The sequence below is a fragment of the Oryctolagus cuniculus genome, chromosome 15 (assembly GCF_964237555.1).
Source record: "Oryctolagus cuniculus chromosome 15, mOryCun1.1, whole genome shotgun sequence".
NCBI classification, from domain to species: Eukaryota; Metazoa; Chordata; class Mammalia; order Lagomorpha; family Leporidae; genus Oryctolagus; species Oryctolagus cuniculus.
Window position 1 is genome coordinate 20,033,674 of NC_091446.1, and position 27,174 is coordinate 20,060,847.

The 27,174-nt window shown below is 52.3% G+C and overlaps 1 protein-coding gene and 1 long non-coding RNA gene across 12 annotated transcripts in view; one reads left to right on the forward strand and one right to left on the reverse strand.

Moving 5' to 3' along the window:
- The window catches only part of MXI1 (MAX interactor 1, dimerization protein), a 91,626-nt gene extending 74,521 nt beyond the window's left edge, over positions 1 to 17,105 (reverse strand). The window contains exon 1 of the mRNA XM_070057234.1: positions 16,631 to 17,105. Within this exon, the coding sequence (XP_069913335.1) occupies positions 16,631 to 16,904 (274 nt within the window). The 5' untranslated portion in view covers positions 16,905 to 17,105. The remainder of the gene's footprint in view (positions 1 to 16,630) is intronic.
- LOC103351424 (uncharacterized) lies at positions 79 to 12,792 on the forward strand. 11 transcript variants are annotated; one of them, XR_011382276.1, is made up of 9 exons: positions 79 to 1,927; positions 2,605 to 3,510; positions 3,689 to 4,337; positions 4,587 to 6,064; positions 6,855 to 6,951; positions 7,058 to 7,333; positions 8,511 to 8,671; positions 11,168 to 11,237; positions 11,529 to 12,792. It is a non-coding gene; the product is annotated as an uncharacterized lncRNA (long non-coding RNA). The 11 variants fall into 11 exon arrangements; XR_011382273.1 differs by having other exon boundaries at positions 4,587 to 6,951; XR_011382274.1 differs by having other exon boundaries at positions 6,855 to 7,333.
- Positions 17,106 to 27,174: the final 10,069 nt, after the last annotated feature.

A 27,174-nucleotide genomic window follows, 5' to 3' on the forward strand; every position in this document is an offset into this window, starting at 1 on the left:
CGGTTTGTTTACCTCTCAGCGCGAGCACGGGGGAGGGGCGGGAGCAGCGCCGTGGCCCGCCCCCTCCCGCCCCTTCCGCTGCCCCCTGGGAAGTGTAGTCCCGCCCCCGCCCTCTGCACGCCCGGAAGCGTAACACGCGCGCCGCTCCGATGCGCCTGCGCCCTGTGGGATTCCGCAGGGGCGCTGGGAGTTGTAGTCTCTCCAGGGCAGAAAGACTAAAGAGTTGCCGAGGCTCCCCGGCTCGTGGGAGGGAAAGATCTGCGCGATCCGTGGTAGGGTCATTTCTCAGCAGCTTCCCGCGGGTGCCTTGGGGCTGGAGTATTTCTGATGCGAAATGCCATTTTCCCGTCCGCTATCTACTACTAGGGTCTCACAAAACTTTGTGCCCCCGTGTCCTCATTTGCACTGGCAGGACACATTGAAACCCTCGAAAAGCCACAGTCGCTGCTCAAAACACGGGAACATTTCGTCAGAGCCAGACAGGGCTTCCAGAAGGCCCTTCTTGCACTTCAGCTCCCACACAAGTAGTTTTCAAAATCTTATTATTTATTTTTAAAATTTTCTTATTTGCATTTTTATTTGAAAGGCAGAGAGACAGAGGGATTTTCCCAGTTGCTGATTCACTCCCCAGATGCCCCCAGCAGCCAGGGCTGAGTCAAGCCCAAGGCAGGATCTCAACCCCGGTCTCCCATATGGATGGCAGGGACCCAGCTGCTTCGGCCATCACCTGCTGCCTCCCGAGATGCACATTAGCATGCGGCTGGCTCAGAAGCAGAGTGGGGACTCCATAGGAGACACTCAGTCTGAGATGTGTCTCCCCTCTGCCAAACACCAGCCCCTAAATCTTACTTAAAATTTTTTCTCCTCTCCATAATCCTTCATTGGTGCTTTTAAACTCCAGAAAAAACTCATTTCCCCCTGTATAAAACAGATATGATTATTATCCTTGACACTGAAGGCCTGCTTTGTGCCAGGCACTGTACTAGAAATACCATGTTCAGTAAGGAGGGAAACAGGGACCCTGCTCCCAAGGAGCACATACATTCAGTAGGGCTCATTGCGAAGATGAAATGAAATAATTCCAGCATTCAGTATACACTAGGCACTCAATAAGGGGAAGCTATACTGCTGATTGTTTCCTCTTACAGTGCCCTGTGTGGACAGGTAACAAAGCAGTGGCTAAAGAAAGCACAGCCTATTAAAAGACTGACTCCAGCTGCTCTGGCCATCACTGTCTTTCCAAGTCCTTCATCTAACAGGCCCCCAAAGCCTAGGCCAGGGTTTCCCAACCTTGGCATCACCAACAAGTTGGGCTAGACCATCCCTTTCTGGACGGGGGTTCAGTTTGTCTATTGTAGGATGCTTAGCAGCATCCCTGGTCTCTGCCTAATAGATGCCAGCAGCACATCACCACCCCTTAAGCGTGACAACCCAAAATGCCTCCAGACACAGCCAGGTGTCTCCTGAGGCATAAAATCATCCCCAGTTGAGAGTAAGTGGTCTAGGGAAGGGATGGACAAGTGGGCCGGAACTGTTGAATGGTTTAGGAGTGAGCTGGGAACCGTGTAAAAGTATCCGTATTTAACTTGCTGGTAGACAAAAAAAAAAAAAAATAATAATAATAATAATAATAGGAAACTCTCAGTAAAGGGAGAATGTCCCTTCCCTGTGGCCACTCCTTTGGCCACTGCCAAAAGCACCTTCTTGGAATAGAAATATCACCCTCTCAGAAATGTGTGTGGGCTTCACATTGCATTTAACTCCCTCTCCCTTGTACCTTTAGTTTGTTTGTTTGTTTGTTTGTTTTTGACAGGCAGAGTGGACAGTGAGAGAGAGAGACAGAGAGAAAGGTCTTCCTTTGCTGTTGGTTCATCCTCCAATGGCCGCCGCGGCCAGCGCACCGCGCTGATCCGATGGCAGGAGCCAGGTATTTATCTTGATCTCCCATGGGGTGCAGGGCCCAAGCACTTGGGCCATCCTCCACTGCACTCCCGGGCCACAGCAGAGAGCTGGCCTGGAAGGGGGGCAACCGGGACAGAATCTGGTGCCCTGACTGGGACTAGAACCCGGTGTGCTGGCGCCACTAGGTGGAGGATTAGCCTAGTGAGCTGCGGCGCCGGCCTGTACCTTTAGTTTTGCGCAGTGACTAAAATGTTCAGTGAGGTCACAAGTTACAAAATTTTGCCAGCCCTTTTAACCATTACAGTTGATATAACATTTAGGAACCAATAGATGTTCCATCAAATGCAAGGAGGCCCAAAATGGGAGTTCACAAGCCATGAAGGATTTTTTTTGGGGGGGGGGGTAAAGATTTTGGAAAAAGGGCTATACTTTTTCAGATGTTAGCTGGGTCATTTCAGATCTGAGTTTCACCACTGGGTGATGGTAACAACTACCATCCACGCCCAATAAGGGATATGTTGGGTAGGGATGGGACAGGACTGTTTAAAAGAAAATACCATTTACTCAGAACATCTGTCAGTCAAGGGTAAAAACTCCTAGACTGAAAGTTTCCACCACTTGCAGGACCCCTTCAAGACTCAGATCCCAAATTGCCAAGGGCTACACCAGGAACTTAAACAAAAAATATTTACCCCATGACAGCTAAACCCATGTGACATGCAATCAAGCAAAGTGATGTGAATTGAAAATATACATGAATCCAATAAGAGTTTAATTCCATGGATCACAGAGTCATAACAGGATGGTAAGAGGAGACTGGATCGATGACTGGGGCCTATGCCCAGCCTTCCATAGTTGACATCCAGGTAAATTAACCACTCCATTTGAAGCCATGGCCAAGAGGGAGAGGAGAGATGGAAAAGTAGCCAGAGAGCCACCACATACAGATATGTTGAAAACAGGAAAGGTACGAGTGATGGTGGGCAGTGTTCAGGGGTGGTTTATCTACATATTTCTAGCCTCTTCCTGCTCTGGCTGTCTCCTGGAGATCTTGTTTAGACACTGGCCACAAGGGCCGCCCTCCAGCACAAAGCTTAGGGTGTTATCCGTAGAACCCAGGTGCAGCCAGGGCCACCTTTTGCTCACATGAATCCAGTTAGCACGACAAAAGGCAGTAGGGAAAAAAGGCTTCCAGAGTCTACTGACAAAAGAACCTGGGATCTTATCTCACTCTCTGTCTCTCTGTCTCTCTCTCTCTCCCCTCCTCTCTCCTCTCTCACCTCCCTCGGGAGTTTCATTGGAAAATGGAAAAAGTCCCCCCAGAGTCTTCCAGGTCTCTAACAATCTGCCTTCTGTAGGGACCAGACACAGCTCTCAATTCTTAGGGGTCCTTTCCCGGCACAGTTTATTACACACAAATTTCCAAGTGATTTATTGCAGATTCATGAACAATGGAGGGTGATGTGTTATACACATTTTCTGCAGATGAAAGAGATGGAGAGAGGGGAAGAGGCCATGAGGTTAAGTGGCAAGTGCAAAGCCACCGTGTTGGTGACACCTGGTGCTTACAAGAACTTCCCTGAAAACACAGAGTACTGACTGTGTAGGGTACGATTTTCTGCAATTATCTGTAAGGATTATTTTCAAACAATCATGTTGGGAGCAGGGGGTGGTGAGCTCGGAGCTCCTAAAGGAGAACCATAACATTTATACATCTCCCCATCCCCCCCCCCCCAACACACACACACCCAAAATGCCGACCAGTCTCCTCCCATCTCTCCCCCAGGGCCCAGAAACGTGAAGAGCAGCAGAAAACCCTTCTGTCTGCCCAGTGAGTCAGCCCTGCCTAACTTCATGCGTAAGCTCTCCTCAAGTCAGCGGCAGCTCCGAGCTGCGGGCCTGTGTGCAGCCGAGATAAATTTGGGTCCAGAAGGGATGACGTAATGCTAAACCCGAGAGGTGGCTGCCGCCTCCCCGGGCTCCAGTCGCCAGGACTGCCGGCTGACATCTCCACCACACAGACACCTCCAGGTGACCCAGGTGCCCCAGCTGGGGAGAGAGGGAAAGAAAGGACAAGGGCTGGGGAGAACAGCAGGGGAGGCAGTGTTAATCTGAGATCGCTGAATCTGGAAGTTTGTTGTTTTTTAACTCCAGTTTTTCTGGTGAGATCAGACCATTGGCAAAGGCTCAAACAGCTGCACTTGACCCATCTCTTTCCTCTTAGAAAAGGGCTTCTCACATTTTATTAAATGGCCCTTATTACAGCAGCCTATTTCGGTGATTATAATGGATGCACTACTCTCTTAAATGTCCTTTTCTTTCTTGTTTGCACGGACTTGGATCCAAGAAGAAATCTGCAATGCAGGACTCAATTAACATGCACATCGAAGTGGCTTGCTTACCCACTTGGGGGGATCAGGGGTGCAACTGATTAGGTATGTGCAGGGATTTGGCTAAGGCCACAACAAGTGAATGTTCCCCCAAGTAACATTTCATGGTTCCTGTCACAGGAGTTTATATCATTAAGCTTATTTCTCAGTCTCCATTTATTAAGACAACTGAGGCTCAGAGAGGTATAGCAACTTGCTCAAGGCCACACAGCTGTCTCTCAAACTGATGGAGCAAGGGTTAGCACTCAGTCCCGCAGCCCTAGGCACTCATCTGTCTCCATATTTCTTCTGCAGGTGAATTCCAGTTTAAAGAAACAACAGAGGTGGAGCTCCACTTTCTGATAGTTTTCAACCGTAAATATCATGATCAAGGCACATGGCAGGGGGCTCTAAGGCTGTTTTTGTTCCCGGTTCCAGGCTTACTCTTCCCCGAGGATAGGAGATGGAGAAGCAGCTCCCTCTCTGCTGGCGATGGCCATGGGCCATTCCCACTCTCCCACTTTAATTAAAAGACCCCACAAATCAACAGCGTGTTGTATTGAAGTAGTTGCCTTCATTGGGAATCCCTTCCAAATACCTTTTTCAAAAGACTCACCACTACCTGTCGCTATAGTCATGTATTATTCTCCTCTAATTTGTATCTGTCATCACATATACACGAGATTTCATGATTTTCTGCCATGTTTGGCATCTAACCTGGTCAGCCACAGTATAATATTCTTTTGAAGTCCTGCTCAATTCTGTGGGTTAACATTTTGCCTATGACTTTTGCATCTATAGCAAAAGCACAAGTAAACTATAATATCCTCTGTTGTGGCATTTGTCAGGTTTCTGTATTACAATGTTCTGTTCTTTCAAAGTTAGATGTGTGGGGAGCAATCCGGACTAGACTGAGTTACTGGAATTAAGACTTATTCTATGCATCTGCTCTCCCACAATATGGCGCTAGGAGAGAAGTAAACAGCTTCTGCACAGCTGCCTCCAGTTCAACCAATAAACTGTAGGACTTGCTCCTGATTGGAGGAGAGCAGCGTACTCGGCGTGTGGGCAGCCGAGTTGGGATTGGCGGAGGAGGACTATAAAGGAGGAGAGAAACGGCATGCACCAGGAACATCTATGGGGAACATCTAAGGGGAACACCTGTGCAGCCCCCAGAGAGCCGGCCGGCGGAGTGCCGCTCCCCTGCGGAAGTGGGGAATGTGGCCAGGGGGAACTGCCCTTCCACGGAGGTGGAAGGGATAGTAGCCAACCCGGGAAGAACCAGCAGCAAACCCGGGGAGGGCCGAGCAGACAGAAAGAACAGCGCAGGGTCCTGTGTCGTTCCTCCACGAAGAGGGGGAGCGACATAATGGTGCCGTGACTCGGATATGAAGCCTAGGCAGGGCTTAGTGTCGTTCCTCCATGAAGAGGGGGAGCGACAAGATGCAACTTGATTTTAAAGCCTGGAGAGGAAAAAAAAAAATACCGCCAGAGGCCAGCCTTCTGCTGCTTAGAGGATGCCCCACATTCTTGCCACAGCCCTGGGTTACCCTCCTTCCCCCTGCCAGTAGCTGGCCTGGAGAGGCCCTGCCCCCACTCCCTGGCATCACCACTCCCTTCCAGGAGCAGAAACTCGTAGAGGTCACTGGGAGGCCCAGCCAGGCCCTGGACACTAAATCACAAGCCTGCTTCCTGCGTCTGAGTTCTCCGTCCCGGGCAGCATGGATAATCAGATCACCAGGCTCTGCCTGTCCGAAGACACGGGCCATCTCCCCATCTCTCCCACCCTGACGGTAAGACCCTCACATCCTCCAGAGATCCTAGAACAACATGCACCATTTGCCCACTCCTGCCTCTACAGTCAGTTGATTTAATCCTCAGCACACCTCTGAGATTCCTGGTTGGCAGTCGGGGCCCAGAAAGGGTCAGCGATTTGCCCAAGGATACACAGGCAAGGAACAGATTCAAACCTTGGGTTTCTGACTCTGGGACTCCACAGCATACATCATGTTGCATTCAATCAGATTCAATCAAACAAGGTCGGTTAGGGCAATGGTCTCAACTAAGGGCAATCCCATCGCTCTAAAAGGCTACAGAAATGTGTGGGAGGTGGAGGAGGTGCAGGAGTGAGGCTTTTTGTTATTGTTTTTTGAGTGTCAGCAATGCCTGGGAATCAAGGATGTTAATTCCAGACTAAGCTGAACAAGAACTCCCACCACTTTCTTGATGAGAAATGCAAGAACAGAAAGCTAAAGTCAGAAAACGCATTATTCGTTCAACAACTATTCCTTAAGCATCTACATAGTGTTGCACGCTAAGCTAGACACTGAAGACAGCAGAATGAACAAAACAACATAAGGATCCTGTCCTCAAGGAGCTTACATTCTAGCCCAACAGACTGATGCTAAGCAAGTAAAATAACTAAATTATGGTAAGAAATAGAAGGGATAAATTATAAAATGGGATGGCTTTAGGTCAGTGGGGGAATCAGAGAAGACCACAAAAGTTGCCTAGGATTTTTCAAGCTTTAAGGAGCACACGTAGCTCCAGGGAATTGTCCAAATGCAGATTCTGTCCCAGCAGGTGTAGGGGAGTGTCATTTCTGACAAGCACCCGGGAGATGCCAAGGCTGTCCAGCCTCGGTCTACACGCATTCTAAACAGCAAAGGTAAAGGCCATGGTAAGGAGTTTGGATTTTAAGTGAGGCACAAAAGAAACTATTGAAGGGCTTTAACCTGGTGAGTGATGTGAATCTACTTTTACTTGAGATCTTTCTTGTTTCCTAGATCTCCCACAGGGACAGTTAGAGGTTGGGCCTACATGGCTTGATGGGATGTGGCCAGCCTGCACTGTCCCCACTGCACCAGGGACTGGGGCTTGTCTGCAGCCTGCCCTAGCCTCCTGTCTGGCTTCCCTGGCAGAAGCCCTTGGCCCTAAGCATGGGACAGCCCAGTTGCCCTACAAGCTGAGGCACCTCTGGGAAGCCTCCTCCAGCCTGCCAGGGTGTGGATTCACACCCCTGACACCCCAGAGCACAGAGCCACTGGAGTCCTACTGGTTGGGTGAGTTCCCCAAGGGGTGCTGGGCACGTGAAGCAGCAACACCCTAGACCATCACCCTCCGGAGAAAGGGGCCTCTATGGCTTCAGCGCCAGAGCCTAAGAGCCCTGGAAGGTTTTGGCTTCTTGGCTGCCACTTCCTGCCCTAGGATGAGCAGGAACAGAAGGAGTCCCTCCAGGGAGGCATCCTAGGGGAGCCCTCAGCCTACCCTTGACAGTGCAGACTGCATGTCTTGTATCTCACTAACTTCTTGCTCTCTGAGGGTTCTCCCAGAGTGCTAAGGTCTTGCTCAGAAAAACAAAAGCCTGGGTTTCAGTCCTAATGAGCTCCACTATTTGTTAGCGTGTGGCCTTGGGAGTTAGTCAGGCTTGCTAAGGCTAAGGCGTTCCTCGTCTATAAAATGAAGATAATGATAGCTCCCTATTGGATGTTATAGCCTAGCGGATATTTGTGAGGATTTGATATAAAGCACTTAGCATTGTGCTGGCACATAATAAGTGTTCAGTAAAAATTGGCCATTGTCACCATTCCTGTGGGAAACAGAGAAGACACTGCACTTGCCAGTGGTCCTCTTACAGACAGGGTATCAGGCTCCCAGAAGACAGATGGGAACTGTTTACAAGTTTCTGTTCCTCTCTCACCTGAGCTGGAATGGAGAACGGGAACTGGAGACCTTATAGACTTCATCATGGAAGCTCCAAGCCAGTGCTTGGCTCCTGGCACATTTTAGAACCTATTCGTGGAAGAGAGCTAACTTTCACAGCTGGTAGAAAGAATGAAAGGAGGTTGCATGCAACCCTCAGCGCCCTGGGAGCCGAGAAACGTGGCAGGATGCTGAGGCTGTGGGGAGGGACGGGAGACGACAAGGGAGGCCACAGAGGAGTTCTAGGCTCTGGACACACGACAAATGAAGACCCCACCAGCTCCCACTTGCCTGCCATGGCGAGAAACAACAGCGCTGGGTCTCCCCTCCACTTTCAGGCAGTAGCCTGTCTACTCCCAGATTGTCTTTATTTGAGTATCCTTGCTAAATAGCAAAGAGATACAGAGTGAAATATGTCAAATAGTGGGTAATCCAAATCCCCTTTTATTGGCTTTAGTTTGAATTTCCCAATCTCCTTCTCCCTCCAGACAGTGTGTTTATCTTTCTAATATTGCTGTGTTTAAATTTCCATTGCAGACACTGCAGTTGGATCCCAGCAGTATGGGGCCGAGGGCATGCTGAGCGGGACAGTGCACTTGGTAGTACGCTGGTGTGTGTGGACAGTCCTCCACGTGCAGAAGGCCACGCCTATAAAGAACTCACAGTGGAATGTGTTTATTTACAAGCCTGCTTGTGAGGTATTTGGTTTCCTAAGCTCAGGCAGTTTTTTTTTGTAAAGTCAGATCTGTAGAAATCACAAGAAAAACATAAAAATACAAAGGATTTTAAACACTGTGTGTGGGGGGCAGGGAGCAGAAAGGGAAGGAAGTGCTCTTTTTGGAAGCTCAGGACAAATTTGTCTTCTTCTGTCCTCCCAACTAGCAGCCGAAGACACAAAGCCCATGTCAGATGCCATCTCATGCCGCTGGGGTTCACTGTAGACATCTCTAAGACCTGCCGCTGAAACAGGGCGCACAGTCCATGAGGGTGTGTGCTGCACTCCTAGGACCTAGCACAGCGCCCAGTACAGAGCAAGGACGTGCCTCCTTAGCTAACAGTTTAATGAATAAATGAATTAATGAATTCAGGCAGAATGAGTGGCACAAAACATAATTCCACACCTTACCAATGAAGTTGCCACAAGGGCCTTTTCAAGAGCGTTCTCCAGTCTACGTCTTTTAAAAAGGGATTCTGTTTATATGCAGTTCCTGGGGGTTTATTGCTCAAAGCAAGGGTCATCTGAATTTTCAAAATGTTTCACAAGCAAGGGGCCCAGCAGAGCATTCTGCCAAGAGGAGGAAGCACAGGAGCCTCCAGCTCGGGGTGGTGGTGGCAAACGCCCACGGCCTGTGGCCAGAGAAGCCGAGTCCGCTGCGACAGCTTTTACACCTCTAGCCAGCCCACTCGAGGACAACAACATCACAGACAACTGCTTCTCTGAAGTTTAGCAGTAGAGTCAGGGAGCAGGTGTCTGTCCCTGGGGAACTGAAGCCGCTCCCCCTCTCCTCATCCATCTGCAGGGGGAGCCTGGAGCTCCACCCTCCACCCCAACACACACCCAAGACTGGATTCCTTTCCCTTGGTTAGGGCTTGGGGTAGCCATCTCATCACTATCACCACCTTCAGGCTCCTCCACCCACCCCCAAAGTGTAAAGGGAAATATTTTTCTTAAGTATGACAAATTCAAATTAGCTTCATTTTGAAAGACTGCTGAGCGTGTTGCAATGACCTCTGCAATCACTGGACACGCCCTGGGATCAGGAAAGCAGACTTGAGAACTGCTGACTTTATGAGCACCTGACCTGTAAAACAAAAGCCCCGTTTGGGGTTCTGCCTGCGACACAGCCCAGAGAGACCTGGTTGTGCCTCTGCTGTGTCATGTTGGGCAAGCCACTGTCCCTCTCTGGGCCTCAGCCTGCACGTTTAGTGAGGGTGACGGATGCTCCGTGCCCTCTGGGGCTCCTTCTGGCTCATCACCTGCCTCCTTTGATAACCAAACCTAAGTGGAGGAGAAAGAATGGAGGAGAGAGAGAGAAGTTCAGAAGGCCAGACTACCACCAACCTCCCCAGATTCTGGCCTGCTCAAAACTGCTGGCTTCATTCTGCAAGAAGATTCCCATTTCTGGCTGGGTTGTTGCTTTTTTACTTGTCTCCCCCCCACACCACCCCCCTTTTTTTTTAAACTCAAAAGCCACAAAACCACTACTCACCTCCCCAAAATGGGTCATTTGGAAGCCAGAGCTGCCAGGGGTTAGGTGTGTCAGGCCCGACAGACTCGTGGTATCTAAGTGAAGACTATGCCAGGGCAAGCATGTGCTTCTCTTCTAGAAACCCAGTTTAAATCAATATTTATCCAACTGTATTTATAGAAAGTGGCAGTGGGGGGGGGAGGGGGAGAGGTGGGGAGACAGGGGGGATCTAAAACAGAACAAGCCACAATGACTGATGCAAATCTTTGTGGCCAATTCGTTTCTGCAGGGCCAGTCCTTTTTTTTTTTTTAAGAAAAAAAAAAGGCAAAAGACCCGGCTTTTGATGAACCTGCTGTTGGCCCCAGTACCATAGCAACAGCCCCAAGTCCTCTAATATGCCCAGAGGACAGACTTGGGAAAGGCAGCAGGAGGGGGTGGTGTTTCCTAGGAGCCTTAAACTTGAGTTAGGGCCAGGAGGGTTGAACAACTCTGAAAAAAAAAAAAAAAAAAAAAAAAAAAAAAAAAAACCTCTCTGCTTGACTAGTCTGTCTCCAAACTCAGTTCTAAATTTCTTCTGAGCAAGATGTGTGCAGGAAGACCTCGGACAATCAACACAGGACTTCAAATACCAGCTGTGCCTCAGGTTGCTGGTGACCTTGAGCAAGTCATGTCACCTCTCTGGACTTCATTCCTGGGCTGTAAAATGAGTACACGTGGATATGGTTGAGATTGCAGACGCGAGTCAGAGACCTAGCCGGGAAGCACCGCTCTGCCACTTAGTAACCATGTGACCTTTGGGGACCCAGCTTCTCAGTCATCCTGTCTGCAGAATGGGAGTAATAAAATGGCTTCCGTCTTGGGATCATTGTGAATACCGGAGGAGATAATGCACGCTGAGCCCTATACTTTGTATACAGTCATGTTCAATAAATGGGAGTCTGTACTGACTTTATGCAATGCGATTGCTTGCTGCTGACTGCTGGCACTCTCTTTATTTCCCCCAGCCCTCCCCAGATGATAATCCCCATTTCTGGGAGTGGCAGTGGGAGAGCGACTGCACCAAGGACAGGGATGGTAAGCAGACACTATTTTGCCTGGAGGTGATACAGCCCCTTTCCTCCCCTGCCCCGCCAGCTTCTCTAGCTTCCTAAAACCTGTCTCCTTCCCCTGGATCCTCTTCACAGAGCGCCCGGTCCCAGGGCGTTCTGGGTCTCTGAAAGCCACAATGATAGCCTCAAAGCCTACTGCTGGCATTTACCAGCGAGCAGAGATCATATTTAAAATTGCAAAAAAAGTTGAATGTGGGAAACATAATTTAAGATGCAGAGGAAATAGGAGCCTGACTTAAGAATGTTCTTCACACAGCTCAACTGAAAACAAACATCCACTCCACCCCGCTGTCAATCAGCCCACAACACTTGGGTGGGGGGAGAACAACTGCACATAGGAGACAGTTGAGACATCCTTGCAGAATGGATGAACCCGTCACAGGACAGCTCTCACCACCGAAACGTGACCCACTGGAACCGTCTTCCCTTTTAGCGTAAGTTGCTTCAGTCCCTTACTTTCTAAGCCAGTAGCTTGTCATAGGGTCATAGCAGTAGACAGAATGCAGTTTCAGCTCTCAGAGCCCGACCTACTATCTCCTTGCAGGTCCTGGTATTACCACTCAACGGTAAGACCAACTGTTCTCCAAGCCATCGGAATATTGGCCATGTGTCCCCTGGCTTCCAAATCTCATCACAGTGCCATAGCCAGCAAATTACAAATGTACCCACTCCATATCAAGTGGCTATTGTATGCCAGAAGTATGCTACATGCAAGGATGGCATATGCTGAAATGCTGTACACGATATTCTCCCTTTCGATGCTAATAATCTCCCAGTGAGGATAAAGCTACTGCACAGGAAGCCAGGAGCGACTTGCACGGACTGTTTATCAAAGCTCAGAGAAGTCACTTCTCACCGAGCACCTATTATATTTCAGATACTTTAAATGTTTCAATGCAGTGCTTCATTTAATTATTCAGCAATGATATGAGGGTGGTTCTAAAATTATACCCCTTTTACAGAAAAACCAAAAACAACAACAACAAAAAGGGAACCTCAGAGACGCTAAGTGACTCCTGTCCACAAGACCAATAAGCAGTGAAATAGGAATTTGGGCCCCTGTTCCATGTGACTGCAAAGCCTACATTCTCTCAACTGTTCTGACTTAAGAAATGGAGGCAAGTGGGCTGAAATAGCTAGGGGAAGCTTCGTGGAGGAGGTGGGAGCTGACCTAAGTCTTGAAGGGAGTCGAGTACAGATAACCCCCAGGGAGGAAGAGAATGAGGGCATCTAGACGGAGGGATGATCTGAGTTAAGCACAGAGGCATGACTGTGAGGCTGGCTTGCTGGTGGACCTGCTGGACAGGAGGCAGGTTTCACGGTGGGGCAGAGATTAGGTCAGGGAGGCAGGGTGGGTCCCAGTGACACCACACAACAGCAGCTTCCTCCAGCAAGAGGAAGAGGCTGCTGCTTGGCCTGCCCCAGCCCCTAGGAAAACACCCCGCCCACCAGCCCAGGTAAGCCACTGCAGAGCTGGCTCCTTCCCTGTATCAGGCGCTGCCTCCAAAGCCAGCTTCCCCCTGCGCATGGACAAGGCTGTTTCCGGGCTGCACACCTTTCTCGCCACCACAGCTTCTTCCACTCACCTGCCGGCCAGCTAGCATCCCTCAGCGCACCTCCTTTCCCCCTTCAGTTCTTTTTCCAAAACAGGGACTAAGTCTTTCTCCAGTGATTAGTCAGTCTGCATTTACCCTGACCCCCCTCTCCAAGTGCATATAGGTGATACCATCCGAGGGGACTTCTAGTTTCTGGAAATGTGATACCACGCCACAGCCCCATGGCTGATATCTCTCTGGAGGCCTTCGATGTTGCGACATCAGTCAGAATTTCCTAGGGAATCCCATGCTTCGCACACAGCGGGCTGCCAACACCGGGTGGCTTAATATGAACTCCTTCCTCCCTCAAGAAAACTCACCCCATCTACTGGAAATAATTCAGCACTGTGACCACAACTTGGTGAACACTCCCAGTACGGAAACCTCAGCGGGCAGTGAAAAGCCGTTCTGGTTACAATGGAAAATAAGGCAAGCTCCTGCCAAGCCAGCGCTTCGCAAACAGCAGGGCAAACGGAACGTGCGACTGCCTATCGGAGCGTCTCGGGAAGGTTTCACAGGACCCGAAATGGAGCACTGAGGCCCGACACTCGTCTCCGGGGAGAACAGAGTCCCTTTAAGAAGGGACTGGACCAGCTGGCTGCACGACAGCTCCCAGAGATAGCCTGGCTCGCGTCCTGGTCCCACCCCCTAGCCTCCGGCCTCAGCAACGCGTGACGTCAGAGAGAACGGACGCTGCCTATTGGCTGAACGGTGCAGCTAGGTCAAGTCCAGTCGGAGGAAAGAAGTTTGTCTCCATGTGGAAACCATGTGTCTCTAGCTGGGAGGGGGAGGAGGAGGAGGCGGAGAAACTGAGATCAAGCGATTACAGGGGAACTCGCCGAAATGAAGGCGGGGAGGTTGTGCACCTGAGCCGGTCAGCATTGCCCTTTGCAGTAGTGACCTAAAAAATAAAAATAAAAAGACTTGCACAACAAACCCAACCCGAGCCCCCCGCCGCCCCCTCATCACACTAATGATGAAGAAGCTAGGGTCCTTGCTTCCTTCCAAAACCCAGAGACCTGGGAAACGCTGGAATCCTATCGGAACGCCCAGCTGCCTCTCCCTCCCCCAACGACCGAATGATGTAAGCGTTTCGGAAAGCGGAGCTCCGGAGCAAAACAAGCCCCGCGCGCGCGGAGCGACCCGCAGTGCCCGAGCCCGGCGCACGCACGACCCGCCCCCCGACTCGCGTTATTGCTGTGCACACGCGGGCCGCCGTGACGCGCGGGCATTGTGTGCAGCGAGCAGAACACAGCGGCGAGCGCCGCCAGCGCCAAGAAGCGCCCCCAGTGAAACCAGACGCAGGGCCCGCCGTTTTCCGTGCGCGAGCCCCAGCCCGAGCTGGGGGCGGGCCGGAGAGTGGGGAGCCCACGCGGCCCTGGTGGGCCGAGCTCCTGTTTGTAGGGGGCAGAACCGGGGGCCGGGCGGATGGTCGCACAGAGTTTGCTGGAGGTCACCCCCGGCTGCGTAAGCTGTTGGGGAGGGGGCGCGGGCCTGGAGCCGGGTCTCCCGTGCCGAGGCGGGCACGGCGCAGCGACCCACGCTCTCGGGGGAAAACTGGGGGGCCGTTGGCATCACGTCATTGAGAGCTAAACGCCGGCGGCGAAGAGAGCTAAAAACAGTCCCGCGGGGAGCCGGCCGGAGGAGGGAGGCTGCAGGGCCGGGGGCTGATTACGCACACGAAGTTGACTTGGGGCGCCCAGGCTTTCCCAAGCCCCTGTCTCGGGCCGGTGGGTTTGCCGCGCGGACCCCTCGGCTCCACCAGCCTCTCGCGCCCTACTCTGCCGCCGCGGGCCCGCCCCGCGCGGGGCAGCCCGGGCCGGCGCGCCCGGCTCTCTGCTTACGTGACTGGTGGCCACGCCGGAGCCCCGGCACGGGGTAAACAAGGAGGTGGCGGCGGCCAGGGCGGCGGGGGGTGGGGCGGGGAGGGCTCCAATTGTCTGCGGGTGCGGGACGCGGAGGAAGCTCCGGCCGCCTCCGTGATAGACCTCCTGGGGTGGGGGGTCAGGCTGGCCACGCAGTGCCAAGGTGCCCTCTCGGGTGCACCCCCGCTCAGAGCCAGAGCCGCCGGGCAGACTCCGGAGACCCGGGACGGGGGGGGGGGGTTGCTAAAGGAATCGCGCCCCTCCCCCCCGCAACAAAAGCAAACACAGCAAACAAAACCACGTCTGCGGCCAGCTCCCCGCCGGCTCGGGCTTTTTGAGAAACTCCCCTCCAGGCCAGTGCACACCCAGCCCACCCCCTGCCCCCCGCAGGAATAACCGCACAGCCGGCGACGCGCAGCTCCCGCAGCCCAGGCACTCCGGGAAAACAGGCAAGGAGAGAAAGAACGGAACGCACCGCCGAGCTCCCGACAACAGCCCTTGTTGTGCTCTTCACAGCGCCCGCACAATTGCGTGGCCGACGCTGGCTCCCTTAACCGCGCAGGCCCTGAGTGTGGCTCTGCGAAGGTGTTTTTGTGTTTGAGGGTTGCTGTTGTTGTGTTGGGGGGGTGGGATACCTGACACGTTGCAATCGCATTTCTCTCTACCCCCACCCCGTCCCACCGATCGTCCCACTTGCTCGCACTGCCAGAACGTCCCGGTTTCCCCCGTCTGTCGGTCTGTCTGCCCGGCCCCTTCCTCCTGCCCACAGCTATTATTCCAAGGATCGTGCCCGAGACGCCGTCGCACACGCAAACCCCCGTTAGGGTGCCGAGTCGATTGCCTGGGGAGGGCTGGGGGACCCTGCTGGCAGGGGCAAAAATGAAACAAACAAACACAAAAAGGAAGCCAGGCCGGGGTGGGGCTCCCGGCGCTGCTGCCGCCCCCCCCCCCCCCCATGCATCGCTCTGCAACCTGAATCTGGGGGGGGGGGGGGCGAGAGACACCGACCAGGAAGGCGTTCGCCTTGCTCGCCCTGCGCACTCACTCGGGAGCCGTCTCCAGGAAAATAAAGAAACCGCACACCACAGCCCACACCTTCTTCCCCCAACTATTGTTTCTGTTAGATCCCAAAGTTTCCTTCTAGCCGCGTCCCCCTCGCCAAGTTTCTCGGGCGCAGGGCGGCGGGACCCGGGCGAGCTGCCGGCGCTCCCCGGCCCCAGGGCCTGTTTCTTGGGGAGGGGGCGCGGTGGCACCCCAGGACGAAGGGCGCGCGCGGAGGCCTGGGTCCGAGGACGCGAGGGCCGGAGCCCAGTCCCGGCTGCGGGAGGGGAGGGAGCAGCCCGCGCCCACGCCGTGGAGGCTGTGCCGCCCGCGGTTGTTATTGTTGTGGTGCGCGCCTGTGTGTTTTCTTTCTGGAAGCCCTGAGCTCTGCCGACGGTGTCCAACTTTCGGCTTCTAATCCTCACCCCACCCAGGAACGAGAACGGGAAAACAACACTTGTCTACCCGAGCAGGCTCCCAGAAAAACAAAAACAGAAAAAAAAAAAAAAAAAAAAAAAAAAAAAAAAAAAAGGAAGAAAGGCGACCTCGGAGAGCTGAGCTCGGGGCGCAGTTGTCAGCAAACAGCACCGCGCGCCACGGACACACGGACGCACCGCAGGCCCCGCTGCCCGCGCTCGTCTTTGTTACATCTCCGGCAGCTCTGGGCGTGCGTGCGTGTCCTTTCCCCGGTGTCACCGGCTGCACCGCCGAGGGCTGCGTGTGCATGTGTGTGTGTGTGTGAGTGTGTGTGTGTGTGTGTTGGGGGCGCAGGCCGAGCAGGCGACAGGGGTCGCCCAAGTGGGCGAGGAAGCAGGAGCCAGGCACCGAGGAGGCGCGGGGGGGGGGCCCAAACTTACTTTTGTTTTCTTTCTCGATCTGCTCCAGGTAGCTGGCGGCCTCGAGCAGAATCTGCACGTTCTGCAGAAAAGTGTTGATGTGCTTTTCCATCGAGTTCTCGCTGGTGTTGAAAATGTCCGAGAAGGGGCACCTGGGCTTGGCCCCCGCGGGCTCCTCGGGCTGGGCCGGGGGCTGGGGCGCGGCCGCGGCCGGGGGCATGGCCGGGGGCGCGGCGGGGGCCAGCCCCGCGCCCTCGCCGCGCGCCTCCTTGCGCGGCCGCCCGCGTTTGCCCATGGAGGAGCCGGGGGTCAGCCGAGCTCCTGCTCTTCGGGGGGCTTCGCGGCCCGGCCGAGCTCGGGGCCCCCAGGGAGACCCGGCGGGCTGGAGCGGAGGAGGCGCCGGGGCGAGGAGCCGGCCCGACTTCCCGAGGAGGCTGGCGGCGTGCAGTTGTGTGTGCGCGCGGGTGTGCGTGTGTGTCGGTCTCGCTGTGGGTCTGTGTGTATGGGAGATTGAATGAACCTACAGGACGGACGGAGGCGCTCCGGCGCTGGGTCCTAGCGCGAGGCGGACGCCGGCGGAGCGGCCACAGCAGAAGGCGGAGACCGGCGCAGCCTGCCCGCCCCCGCCTCTGCCCAGATCGCACCGCCGCTCGGCTCGGAGTGCACCTGCAGAGGAGCAAACTCCTGCGACGGCTGGGTTTTTGCTTCCCAGAAAAAAAAAAAAATCGCCCAGCACACGCCTGGCACATAGTTTTCCCTGATAATGGTGGCCACCACTTATTATTTTTTAAAATTATTTTTATTTTTAAATAAAAGCTCAATCCGAATAGGAAGAATTGAACCATCACATGTAACCTGACACTCGTTGTCCCCAACACACACATTCCTACACACACTCCCCCACACATACTGCACACACACCACACACACACTCCTACACACTCCACACTGCATACACACTCCTACACACACACATCACACATCAGACACACTCTTATACGCTGCACACATACCATTCCCCTCACACACATAACACTCCACACACCACACTCTCCACATACCTACACACACACTTCACACACTCCTACACACTGCACACACTCCACACACACACCACACACACTCCCACACACATACACTCCACATGCACCATACACACTCCACACATACCTACACACCCCCCACACACATTTTACACACATTCCAACATATACTCCATAATACTGCACACACACCTACACACAACACACCCATTCCTACACATACACACACCTCAACACACTCCATGATACTGCGCACACACACACACACCACATAACACACACACCCCAACACACTCCATAATACTGCACACACACCTACACACAACACACCCATTCCTACACATACACACACCCCAACACACTCCATAATACTGCGCACACACACACACCACACATAACACACACACACCCCAACACACACAATACTGCACACACACCTACACACACACACCACACATAACACACACACACCCCAACACACTCCATAATACTGCACACACACCTACACACACCACACACACCACACACATTCCTACAGCACACACAGACTCCACACACATCTATACACATGCACTCCCCCCACACTCCTAAACACACACACACACAGACAATTCTACATACATACACCCTTCTGTACACACAGGCTCCTGAGGACACACTTGGACATGCACACCTGTGTGTGTCTCCACATGGCCTAGCGAAACCCTCAGGCCGCCCACAGTTACAGACTGACTCGCTCCCTTGATCTTCTCATGCAGTTATTTTCCAGGAAGGGGGAGGAGATGTAAGCATCTCTCTCCACACTCCTCCCCAGCCCTGGTCCAGCTGTGCAAAGCTCACACCAGGGTGCTCCACACCTGGCTCCCTTTGATTTGCGGGAGGCGGAGAGGGGGAGCGGCAGCCCGGGAGCCACCTCCCCTCCCCCCAGCTGAGTTCCTCCTTCTGGCTCCAAAGCCCCTACCCCAGATGACATTGCTTCCCTGCCGAGGCAGTCCCCAGCAGGGATGTTTGCCAGCCCTGGGACGTGCAGTGGGGGTCCAGGGGACAGGTGAGGGCTGTACTGGAGCTCCACAGCTAAGGGTTCAGATCCCAGCTCTGCCGCACACAGACTTTGAGCTTGGGCAAGCTCCTTAACCTGTCTCAACCCAAGTTTTCACATCCCTGAAACTTCTGATAAAAGGCTTGTGCGGATTAAACCGCATTTGCACTTAGCACACTCTGGCCTATAGGAATGTTGCTTCCTCCAGTCCAGCCCCCCTGCTCTGATGCAGCTCACATCTAAGGGGGGAACAGGATACAGTGTCTGCACTTCACTGGGAGACCTCTCTGCACAAGCCCATCTACTGGAGGCTTCCTCCAGGGGACCCATTTACAGAGCAGACTCAGAGAGTGCTGCCCCCTGGAGTTGTGCTGTGCTCACCCTGGGAACTCTGACAAAACGAGAGAAAGTGCATTTCTTTTTTTTTTTTTTTTTAAGATTTATTTTATTTATTTGAAAGAGTTAGAGAGAGAGGTAGAGGCAGAGAGAAAGGTCTTCCATCCGCTGGTTTACTCCCCAGATGGCCGCAAGGCTGGAGCTGTGCCCATCCGAAGCCAGGAGCCAGGTGCTTCTTCTGGATCTCCCATGCAGGTTAAGGGGCCCAAGCACTTGGGCCATCCTCCACTGCTTTCCCAGGCCATAGCAGAGAGCTGGATCGGAAGTGGAGCAGCCAAGACTAGAACCGGCACCCATTTGGGATGTTGGTGCTTCAGGCCAGGGTGCCAACCTGCTGTGCTACAGCGCCGGCCCCAGAAAGTGCATTTCTTTGTAAAATGCTTTCTGTATAAAACATACAGAGTAAGTTTAAACATGCCCCCCCAACACACACACACACACATACACAGAGCCTTTAAGCCCCTGTGCAATTTAAAAGCCATAATCACCTGTGATTGGTACAAGTGAAAGAATCGATACTTGGCATTTTAAAGCCAGTGTATTCACATTTGGGGCTACAACACAATACTACACATACTCCTTGCTCACTTCCCAACTTGTGACAAATTTGGCATGGTTGAGCTCCATGTCCTTTGGCCAGAGTAAGGTAGAAGCTTCTAGAAGCCATGAGATATGAGTTCATCCTCCATTATCAAAACAATTACTGACTCCTTTGCTTCTGTCAGAACCACAACCTAAGCCACTCGTGTCCAAATGTCCACAGACTTTGGGAAGGCCCTAGCTTATGCAGCTTCAAACATGCTTTATCCGATGTCATTTTGCAAAAACTGTCACTCCCTGCCCTAAATGAAAGATGATAGTGAGACGATGAACCCAGAGAGAACTCTGGCTTCTCTAATTCCTCAGTGATGGGTGGGATGGATCAAGTATAGGATACTGGAACCCATACGTATGGATATACACCCGCCAAGAGAGGCGCACCCAATACACGGTGCCAGGGCAGAGAAAGGGTGTTTGGTAATTATTTATTTAATCCCTGTTCCATCTCTCCTAGGTCTGTAAGCTTCAGAGAGCCCAGTGGGAATCCTCAAGCTGGGCCACGGATCCTACCAAAGCCAAAATAAACAATGGCTTGAAGAAAAATCTACAAAAAAGTGCTGATTTGCACTATTCCCACAGTCGGCCAGAGCCCCCACCACCATTCCCATGGAAAACACCCCGGCTGGTGCCAAATCAAGTTTTCCCCCCATCGTAGGGGCATTGTTTTTTGTTATTATGTGAGTTCTTAGCATCAGACAATGGCACCACAAGAGACACAGTGGAGGCAGGAGAAATGCCTTTTTGTTCCACGAAGTCTGTGCCATTGTGCCCGGGAGTCGTGCGTATAGCTTAGTTGCACTCCTTCATGTTGGTACCACGTATGTGGAGCTACAAATGTGCCGAGCTGAAGCCCAAAGCCTCTTCCTTATTTCCTTTTCAGAGCCCATCCAGTGTTAAATCACATTAGCATCGCCTTGCTCTCTCCCTCCTCCCTCTCCACCCCCAATTAACAGATTTCTCAAATAAAGTTGGCCCCAACAGAAAGAGTGGGGTTTGGGGGCTTATATCACAGGACAGGCATCCAGGATGCTGGATTACAAGCTCAGCTCCATTCCCGATTCGCTTTGCTTCCCAGGAGGAGCCATTCAAACCCTTTGCAACCCCTCCTTTCTCTGGGGCTTTGATTCCAGAAGTAAACGGGCCTCTTTGGAAACTTGCTGAGAATTTCTGCAGAGAACAGGTAGGGGATGAGAACACAGCTACTCTGATGAGAAGCCGTGAACTCGCCAAGGGAAAAGCAGAGATGCCCAGTGGTGTCAGCCGGGATGCTCCTGGTCGGTCGGCCCCCAATGCCTTTGCACGCCATTCAGGTTTCCCAACCATCTGAGTGTCCCACGTGCTTGTTTGGTAATATTTTTCCATTGACCTTGTTTGCATATTAAAGCAAGATTGTTCTCTCTTTTATTTACCTCGCTTTCCCCCCAGACATTCTATACTCTTACATCAAAGGAGTTGTTTTGCCTATAATTAAGTCTTTATGTACACAGAGGCTGGTTAATTACTGAGAAGGCAACAGCAAGGCTGCCATGGAGACCTCCCCATCTTCCCTCTCGGATGGGATGCTCTTCTGGCCGTCATGGATCATTTGGGCTTTCTGGCTCCCGAGCCCTGCCCTTCCTGCCTCATCCATTCTTCCCTCACCATCACTAGCTTTCCCTTGCATCTTGCCAGAGTGTCCCAGACAGTCTTCCCTACTCTGCCCTGTCGTCTTTGTACTCAGATGTGGTAAACACTGTATGGAGACCCGTCCCTGGCTTGTCATCGGATCCTGACCCCCAGGGCTTTCCTAGCCATGCTCTCCCCAGGTACCCTTCTCTTTGGAAAGGCAGCCCTCATCTAGGAGCTGAAGAGCTGACTCCCAGCCCCTTCTCTTTGGGGGGCCCTAATCTGGCCTTCATCTGTTAGAAAGGAGGAACAGTGGGCCAGGGACTGCAGGATAGAAGCAGAATGGCTGCTACAAGAACTGTAAGATTCTGTTTGTTCTATCGGCTTGAACGTGCTGACCAGGCCTGCTTCCATCACTCCCCACACCCTCACTCCCACCCACACACTCACTGGTGGCTGTAGCCATGGGCAGAGGATACACACACACACACACACACACACACACACCCATGGTGGAACTCGCTGGAGTCACCTGCTCCTGGGGCGTTATCTCTGCTGTCCTGGGTTAGGCCCTCCTGTCTCCTGGACCGCTGAGTCTGGCAAGCCCCTCCTGGCTGAGCCAATTCCTAGGTTTTCCAAACTCTGGGTTCATTAGACTACGAGCTCATCAAGGACAGGGGCACACCTCCTTCTCCCTTGCATCTCCACTCCTGGCACCTAGCATAGAACATGTATGACACAAAGCACCCAGCTGGAGCTTCAGAGCTGACCCTTCATGGCTATTCTGCTTTGCTGTGGCAAGAAGCATTTGACATGATCTATAAGAACGATTCCTGGCCGGCGCCGCGGCTCACTAGGCTAATCCTCCGCCTTGCGGCGCCGGCACACCGGGTTCTAGTCCCGGTCGGGGCGCCAGATTCTGTCCCGGTTGCCCCTCTTCCAGGCCAGCTCTCTGCTGTGGCCTGGGAGTGCAGTGGAGGATGGCCCAAGTGCTTGGGCCCTGCACCCCATGGGAGACCAGGAGAAGTACCTGGCTCCTGCCATCGGATCAGTGCGGTGCGCCGGCTGCAGCGCACTGGCCGCGGCGGCCATTGGAGGGTGAACCAACGGCAAAGGAAGACCTTTCTCTCTCTCTCTCTCTCTCCTCTCTCACTGTCCACTCTGCCTGTAAAAAAAAAAAAAAAAAAAAAAAAAAAAAAAAGAGAGAGAGAGAGAGAGAGAGAACGATTCCTGCATCACTCACATTAAAGGTTAACTATCTAAATGCTGTCTCTGTGGAAAAGCCAGAAACCCACTGAGCCAGATGGCTGAGGTCCCCTTACCAAAAAGTACCGCGACTCGGCCGCCCTTCCCCCTGCCCTGACTGCTGGTGACAAAATCCTGCCAATACACTCCTCTGTAACAGGATGCCTTTGATGGAGAATTTTCAGAAATCCCCAGGCGCTGAAGGCAGGGACCTGAGACCACACCTCCCTATTCTAGGGTGCCGTCTCAGTTCCCCAGGCCCCAGTTTCTTTAGCATCTCCGTATTTTAAAAATGAATTCAGCAAGAGTCTAAATGGAAGCACACTGAGGTATCAGTGACTGACACTAGCTTAAATACGATTCTTCCCAGACATCTGGAGTTAAAGATGGGAGCTGCCTTGCTGCCTTAAGCTAAAGGAACCCATTCCCAAGGAGGGGACATCAGGCATCAGGAGGTCAAAGCGAAAGGTAGTTTGCAAGTGACAAAGGGTCTGCTTCCTGATTAGTAGCTGGCTGGACTTTTTTTTTTTTTTTTTTTTTGACAGGCAGAGTGGACAGTGAGAGAGAGAGACAGAGAGAAAGGTCTTCCTTTTCCGTTGGTTCACCCCACAATGGCCACTGCGTCCAGCGGACTGCATCCAGTGCACTGCGCTGATCCAAAGGCAGTATCCAGGTGCTTCTCCTGGTCTTCCCATGCAGGTGCAGGGCCCAAGCACTTGGGCCATCCTCCACTGCCTTCCTGGGCCATAGCAGAGAGCTGGACTGGAAGAGGAGCGATCGGGACAGAATCTGGCGCCCTGACGGGGACTAGAACCCGGTGTGCCGGCGCCGCTAGGTGGAGGATTAGTCTAGTGAGCCACGGCGCCGGCCCCCTGGACTTTTTTTTTTTTTTAAGATGTATTCATTTATTTGAAAAGCAGTTACAGAGAGGCAGAGGCAGAGAGAGAGAGAGAAAGAGAGAGAGAGAGAGAGAGAGAGAGTCTTTCATCCACTGGTTCACTCCCCAAAGGCCACAATGGCCGGAGCTGTACCAATCTGAAACCAGGAGCCAAGAGTTTCTTCCAGATCTCTCATGAGAGTGCAGGGGCCTAAGCACTTGGGCCATCTTCCACTGCTTTCCCAGGCCATAGCAGAGAGCTGGATCAGACGCGGAGCAGCCGGGACTCAAACCAGTGTCCATATGGGATGCCAGCACTGCAGGCGGTGGCTTTACCAGCTATGCCACAGCACTGGCACCTGGCTGAAATATATATATATAAACCACTTAACCTCTCAGAGCCTCAGTGCTCTCATCTGCAAAGTGGGTATATAAAAAGGCCTTGGGAAACTGTGTTGTGTCATGTAATATTATGCCAAGAGTCCTGGAAGATTTTCAGGAAAAACAGAAATGACCAAAAGATGGGGACAAGAGTTAGAAGACTAGTTTTGGGTCAACTCTTCCACTGCACTCCTGTGTGATTTTGGGATAAATGATGTTACTACCTGGGGTGACAGGGTCCTCACCTGTGAAGGGAGGGTTCCATTGGCACAGAGACATGGTCATTCCCCATAATTCATCTCAGATCAGGGTGTCCCTGCCCACTGGGGCTTTTGGGTCAACATGGGGGAACCAGCATAGCCACGCTGGGCTGGTAGAATTCTAGCCAAAAACATATATTTTTACCAGATTTATTAAGTCATTGGATCTGCATTATCTCTGTGAAAAGTCCACATCCCATTGGTTCTTTCTTGAAAACAAGAAAAATTTTGTATTTAAGAAGGCCTGGGGGTCCGGGACCCCAGTTAATGAACCACTGGACTGACTAAACAGTCTCTCTTCCCCACATTGGAGGGTATGAGGGTAATTTTGAAAGTTCCTGGAAAAGAGAATTTACAAGGCAAGTCAGGGCAGGTGTTTGGCCTAGGGGTTAAGACCCTGATTATGATGCCTGTGTCCCACATTATAGTACCTGGCTCCAGCTCCTGACTCCAGCTTCCTGCCAATACAGAAGGCAGTGGTGATGGCTCAAAACATTGGGTTCCTGCCACCCACATGGCAGACCTGGCTGGAGACTCCTGGCTTCAGCTATTGCAAGCACTGGGGAGTGAACCAGTGGGTGTGAAGTTCTCACATTTCTCTCTCTCAAAAAAAATTCGGCCGGCGCTGTGGCTCACTAGGCTAATCCTCCGCCTAGCGGCGCCGGCATACCAGGTTCTAGTCCCGGTCGGGGCGCCGGATTCTGTCCCGGTTGCCCCTCTTCCAGGCCAGCTCTCTGCTGTGGCCAGGGAGTGCAGTGGAGGATGGCCCAGGTGCTTGGGCCCTGCACCCCATGGGAGACCAGGAAAAGCACCTGGCTCCTGGCTCCTGCCATCGGATCAGCGCGGTGCGCCGGCCGCAGCGCGCAGGCCGCGGCGGCCATTGGAGGGTGAACCAACGGCAAAGGAAGACCTTTCTCTCTGTCTCTCTCTCTCACTGTCCACTCTGCCTGTAAAAAAAAAAATTCCATTTGGTGCAAAACAAAAATTGAAATCCATGGGGCCAGCACTGTGGCATAGCAGGTAAAGATACCACCTTCAGTGCCAGCATCCCATATAGGCGCCAATTCGAGTCTTGGCTGCTCCACTTCCGATCCAGCTCTCTGCTATGGCCTGGGAAAGCATAAGATGGCCCAAGTCCTTGGGCTCCTGCAGCTGCGTGGGAGAACTGGAAGAAGCCCCTGGCTCCTGACTTAAAATAGGCACAACTCTGGCTGTTGCAGCCAACTGGGGAGTGAACCAACGGATGGAAGACCGACCGACCTCTCTCTCTCTCTCTCTCTCTCTCTCTCTTCATCTCTCTCTGTATAACTCTGACTTTCAAATTAATAAATAAGTCTTTTTAAAAATTGAAATCCGTGCATAGTTTTATAGTAACACATTTTCTGTGAACTTTTTGAAGACCCCCTCAGATGCTGCTTCTAGTTCCTGACCCCTGCCTGGACACCTGCCCACCACCCTCTCTCTCCTCATCAGTGGAGCTTATTTTCTCTTTCTTTGTTTCCCTCTCTCTCATGCCAGCGGCCTGCAAGTTGTCCCTTTCGCTTTCCTGTGGAACGTGCAGTTCTCCCAGGTGAAGCTGCTGAGCACACAAGCGGCAGCAGATACGTGAAGGCCAGCAGACGTGCGAGCACATCCCCAACATCCGCTCCCATTTGTTCCATCAGAAGACACAGAAAATCCTCCATGTGCCAGGCTTGCTCTAGGTGCAGGGACCGCAGCAGTGACACACCCAGGGCTGCCATCCACGCGAGGTTGATTTCTTACCCAAGTATATCCATGCAGATACAGGCACAGGCCCCCAAAGACAAGAACTCCTGTGGCTTCCGACAATCAAATGTAAACTCCAAGCCAGGGCCAGGGTCCAGGGACCCATACAGAAGGAAAGGGTGGGGAATGCCTAGCGCAATTATTTGGTCTGGCCCTGCCAAGTTGACCTCAGGTGGAACTTGAAATTCAACAAACCTAGAGCAGGCTAATTTCTAAGTTGATCATTTTGTGTGCCCTGTGAACAGAGTTATAAACATCCACTTAGCCCTTGGCAGAAACAGGGCTCCCCAGCCCTGTCTGGTGCATTATGGGAGCAGTCATAAAAGAGTGAGGAAGCCTCTGTCTCCTCTCTTTTCTCTGCTGTTGTTTACGGAGGAAATTAATGCTTGCCTGCATACAACTGACCACTAGAGTGCTGTGAAGCAGCAAGGCACACTACCTTACGTGTCAGAGGAGTTCCAACATTTTTTTTCAAAGATTTTATTTTATTTATTTGAGAGGTAGTTACAGAGAGAAAGGTCTTCCATCCAATGGTTCACTCCCCAGATGGCTACAATGGCCAGAGCTGGGCCGATCTGAAGTCAGGGGCCAGGAGCTTCTTTGGGTTTCCCATGTGGGTGCAAGGCCCCAAGCAACTGGGCCATTTCCCGCTGCTTTCCCAGGCCACAACAAAGAGTTGGATCAGAAGAGGAGCAGCTGGGACTTGAACCAGTGCCCAAATGGTATTCCAGTGCCACAGGCAGAGGCTTAGCCCACTATGCCACAGTGCTGGCCCTAGGAGTTCCAACTTTTAAGTTTCAGATGTCATTCTAATTAACAAAAGTCAAAAGATTTCACAGTTATACATGTGCCTTGCCAAGGAGTCACGTCAAAACAACTGTCTGAAATTATAACCTACCTGGAAAAGTCAGAAACTTAATCAGAGGCTGTTTCCATATAACTACACCCTAAAAACACCCATCCCAGACAGGCAGGCACATGAGAGTAACACGTTGGCAAACAGTCACAAGGATTCGCTTTAGACTTTTGGTACTTAATTGTATCATTGTTAGACTAGAATTGAATAGAAAATTGTAAATTCAGAGGCTGGAATTGGGAAATTCTCCATTTCCTGGTTCACATTTCTTTTTTTTTTTTTTTTTAAGATTTATTTATTCATTTGAAAGTCGGAGTTACATAAAGAGAGGAGAGGCAGTGAGAGAGAGAAAGAGGTCTTTCATCCGCTGGTTCACTTCCCTAATGACCACAGTGGCCTGGCCTGAGCTGGGCTGATCTGAAGCCAGGAGCCAGGAGCTTCTTCTTGGTCTCCCATGTAGGTGCAGGGGTCCAAGGGCTTAGGCCATCCTCTATTG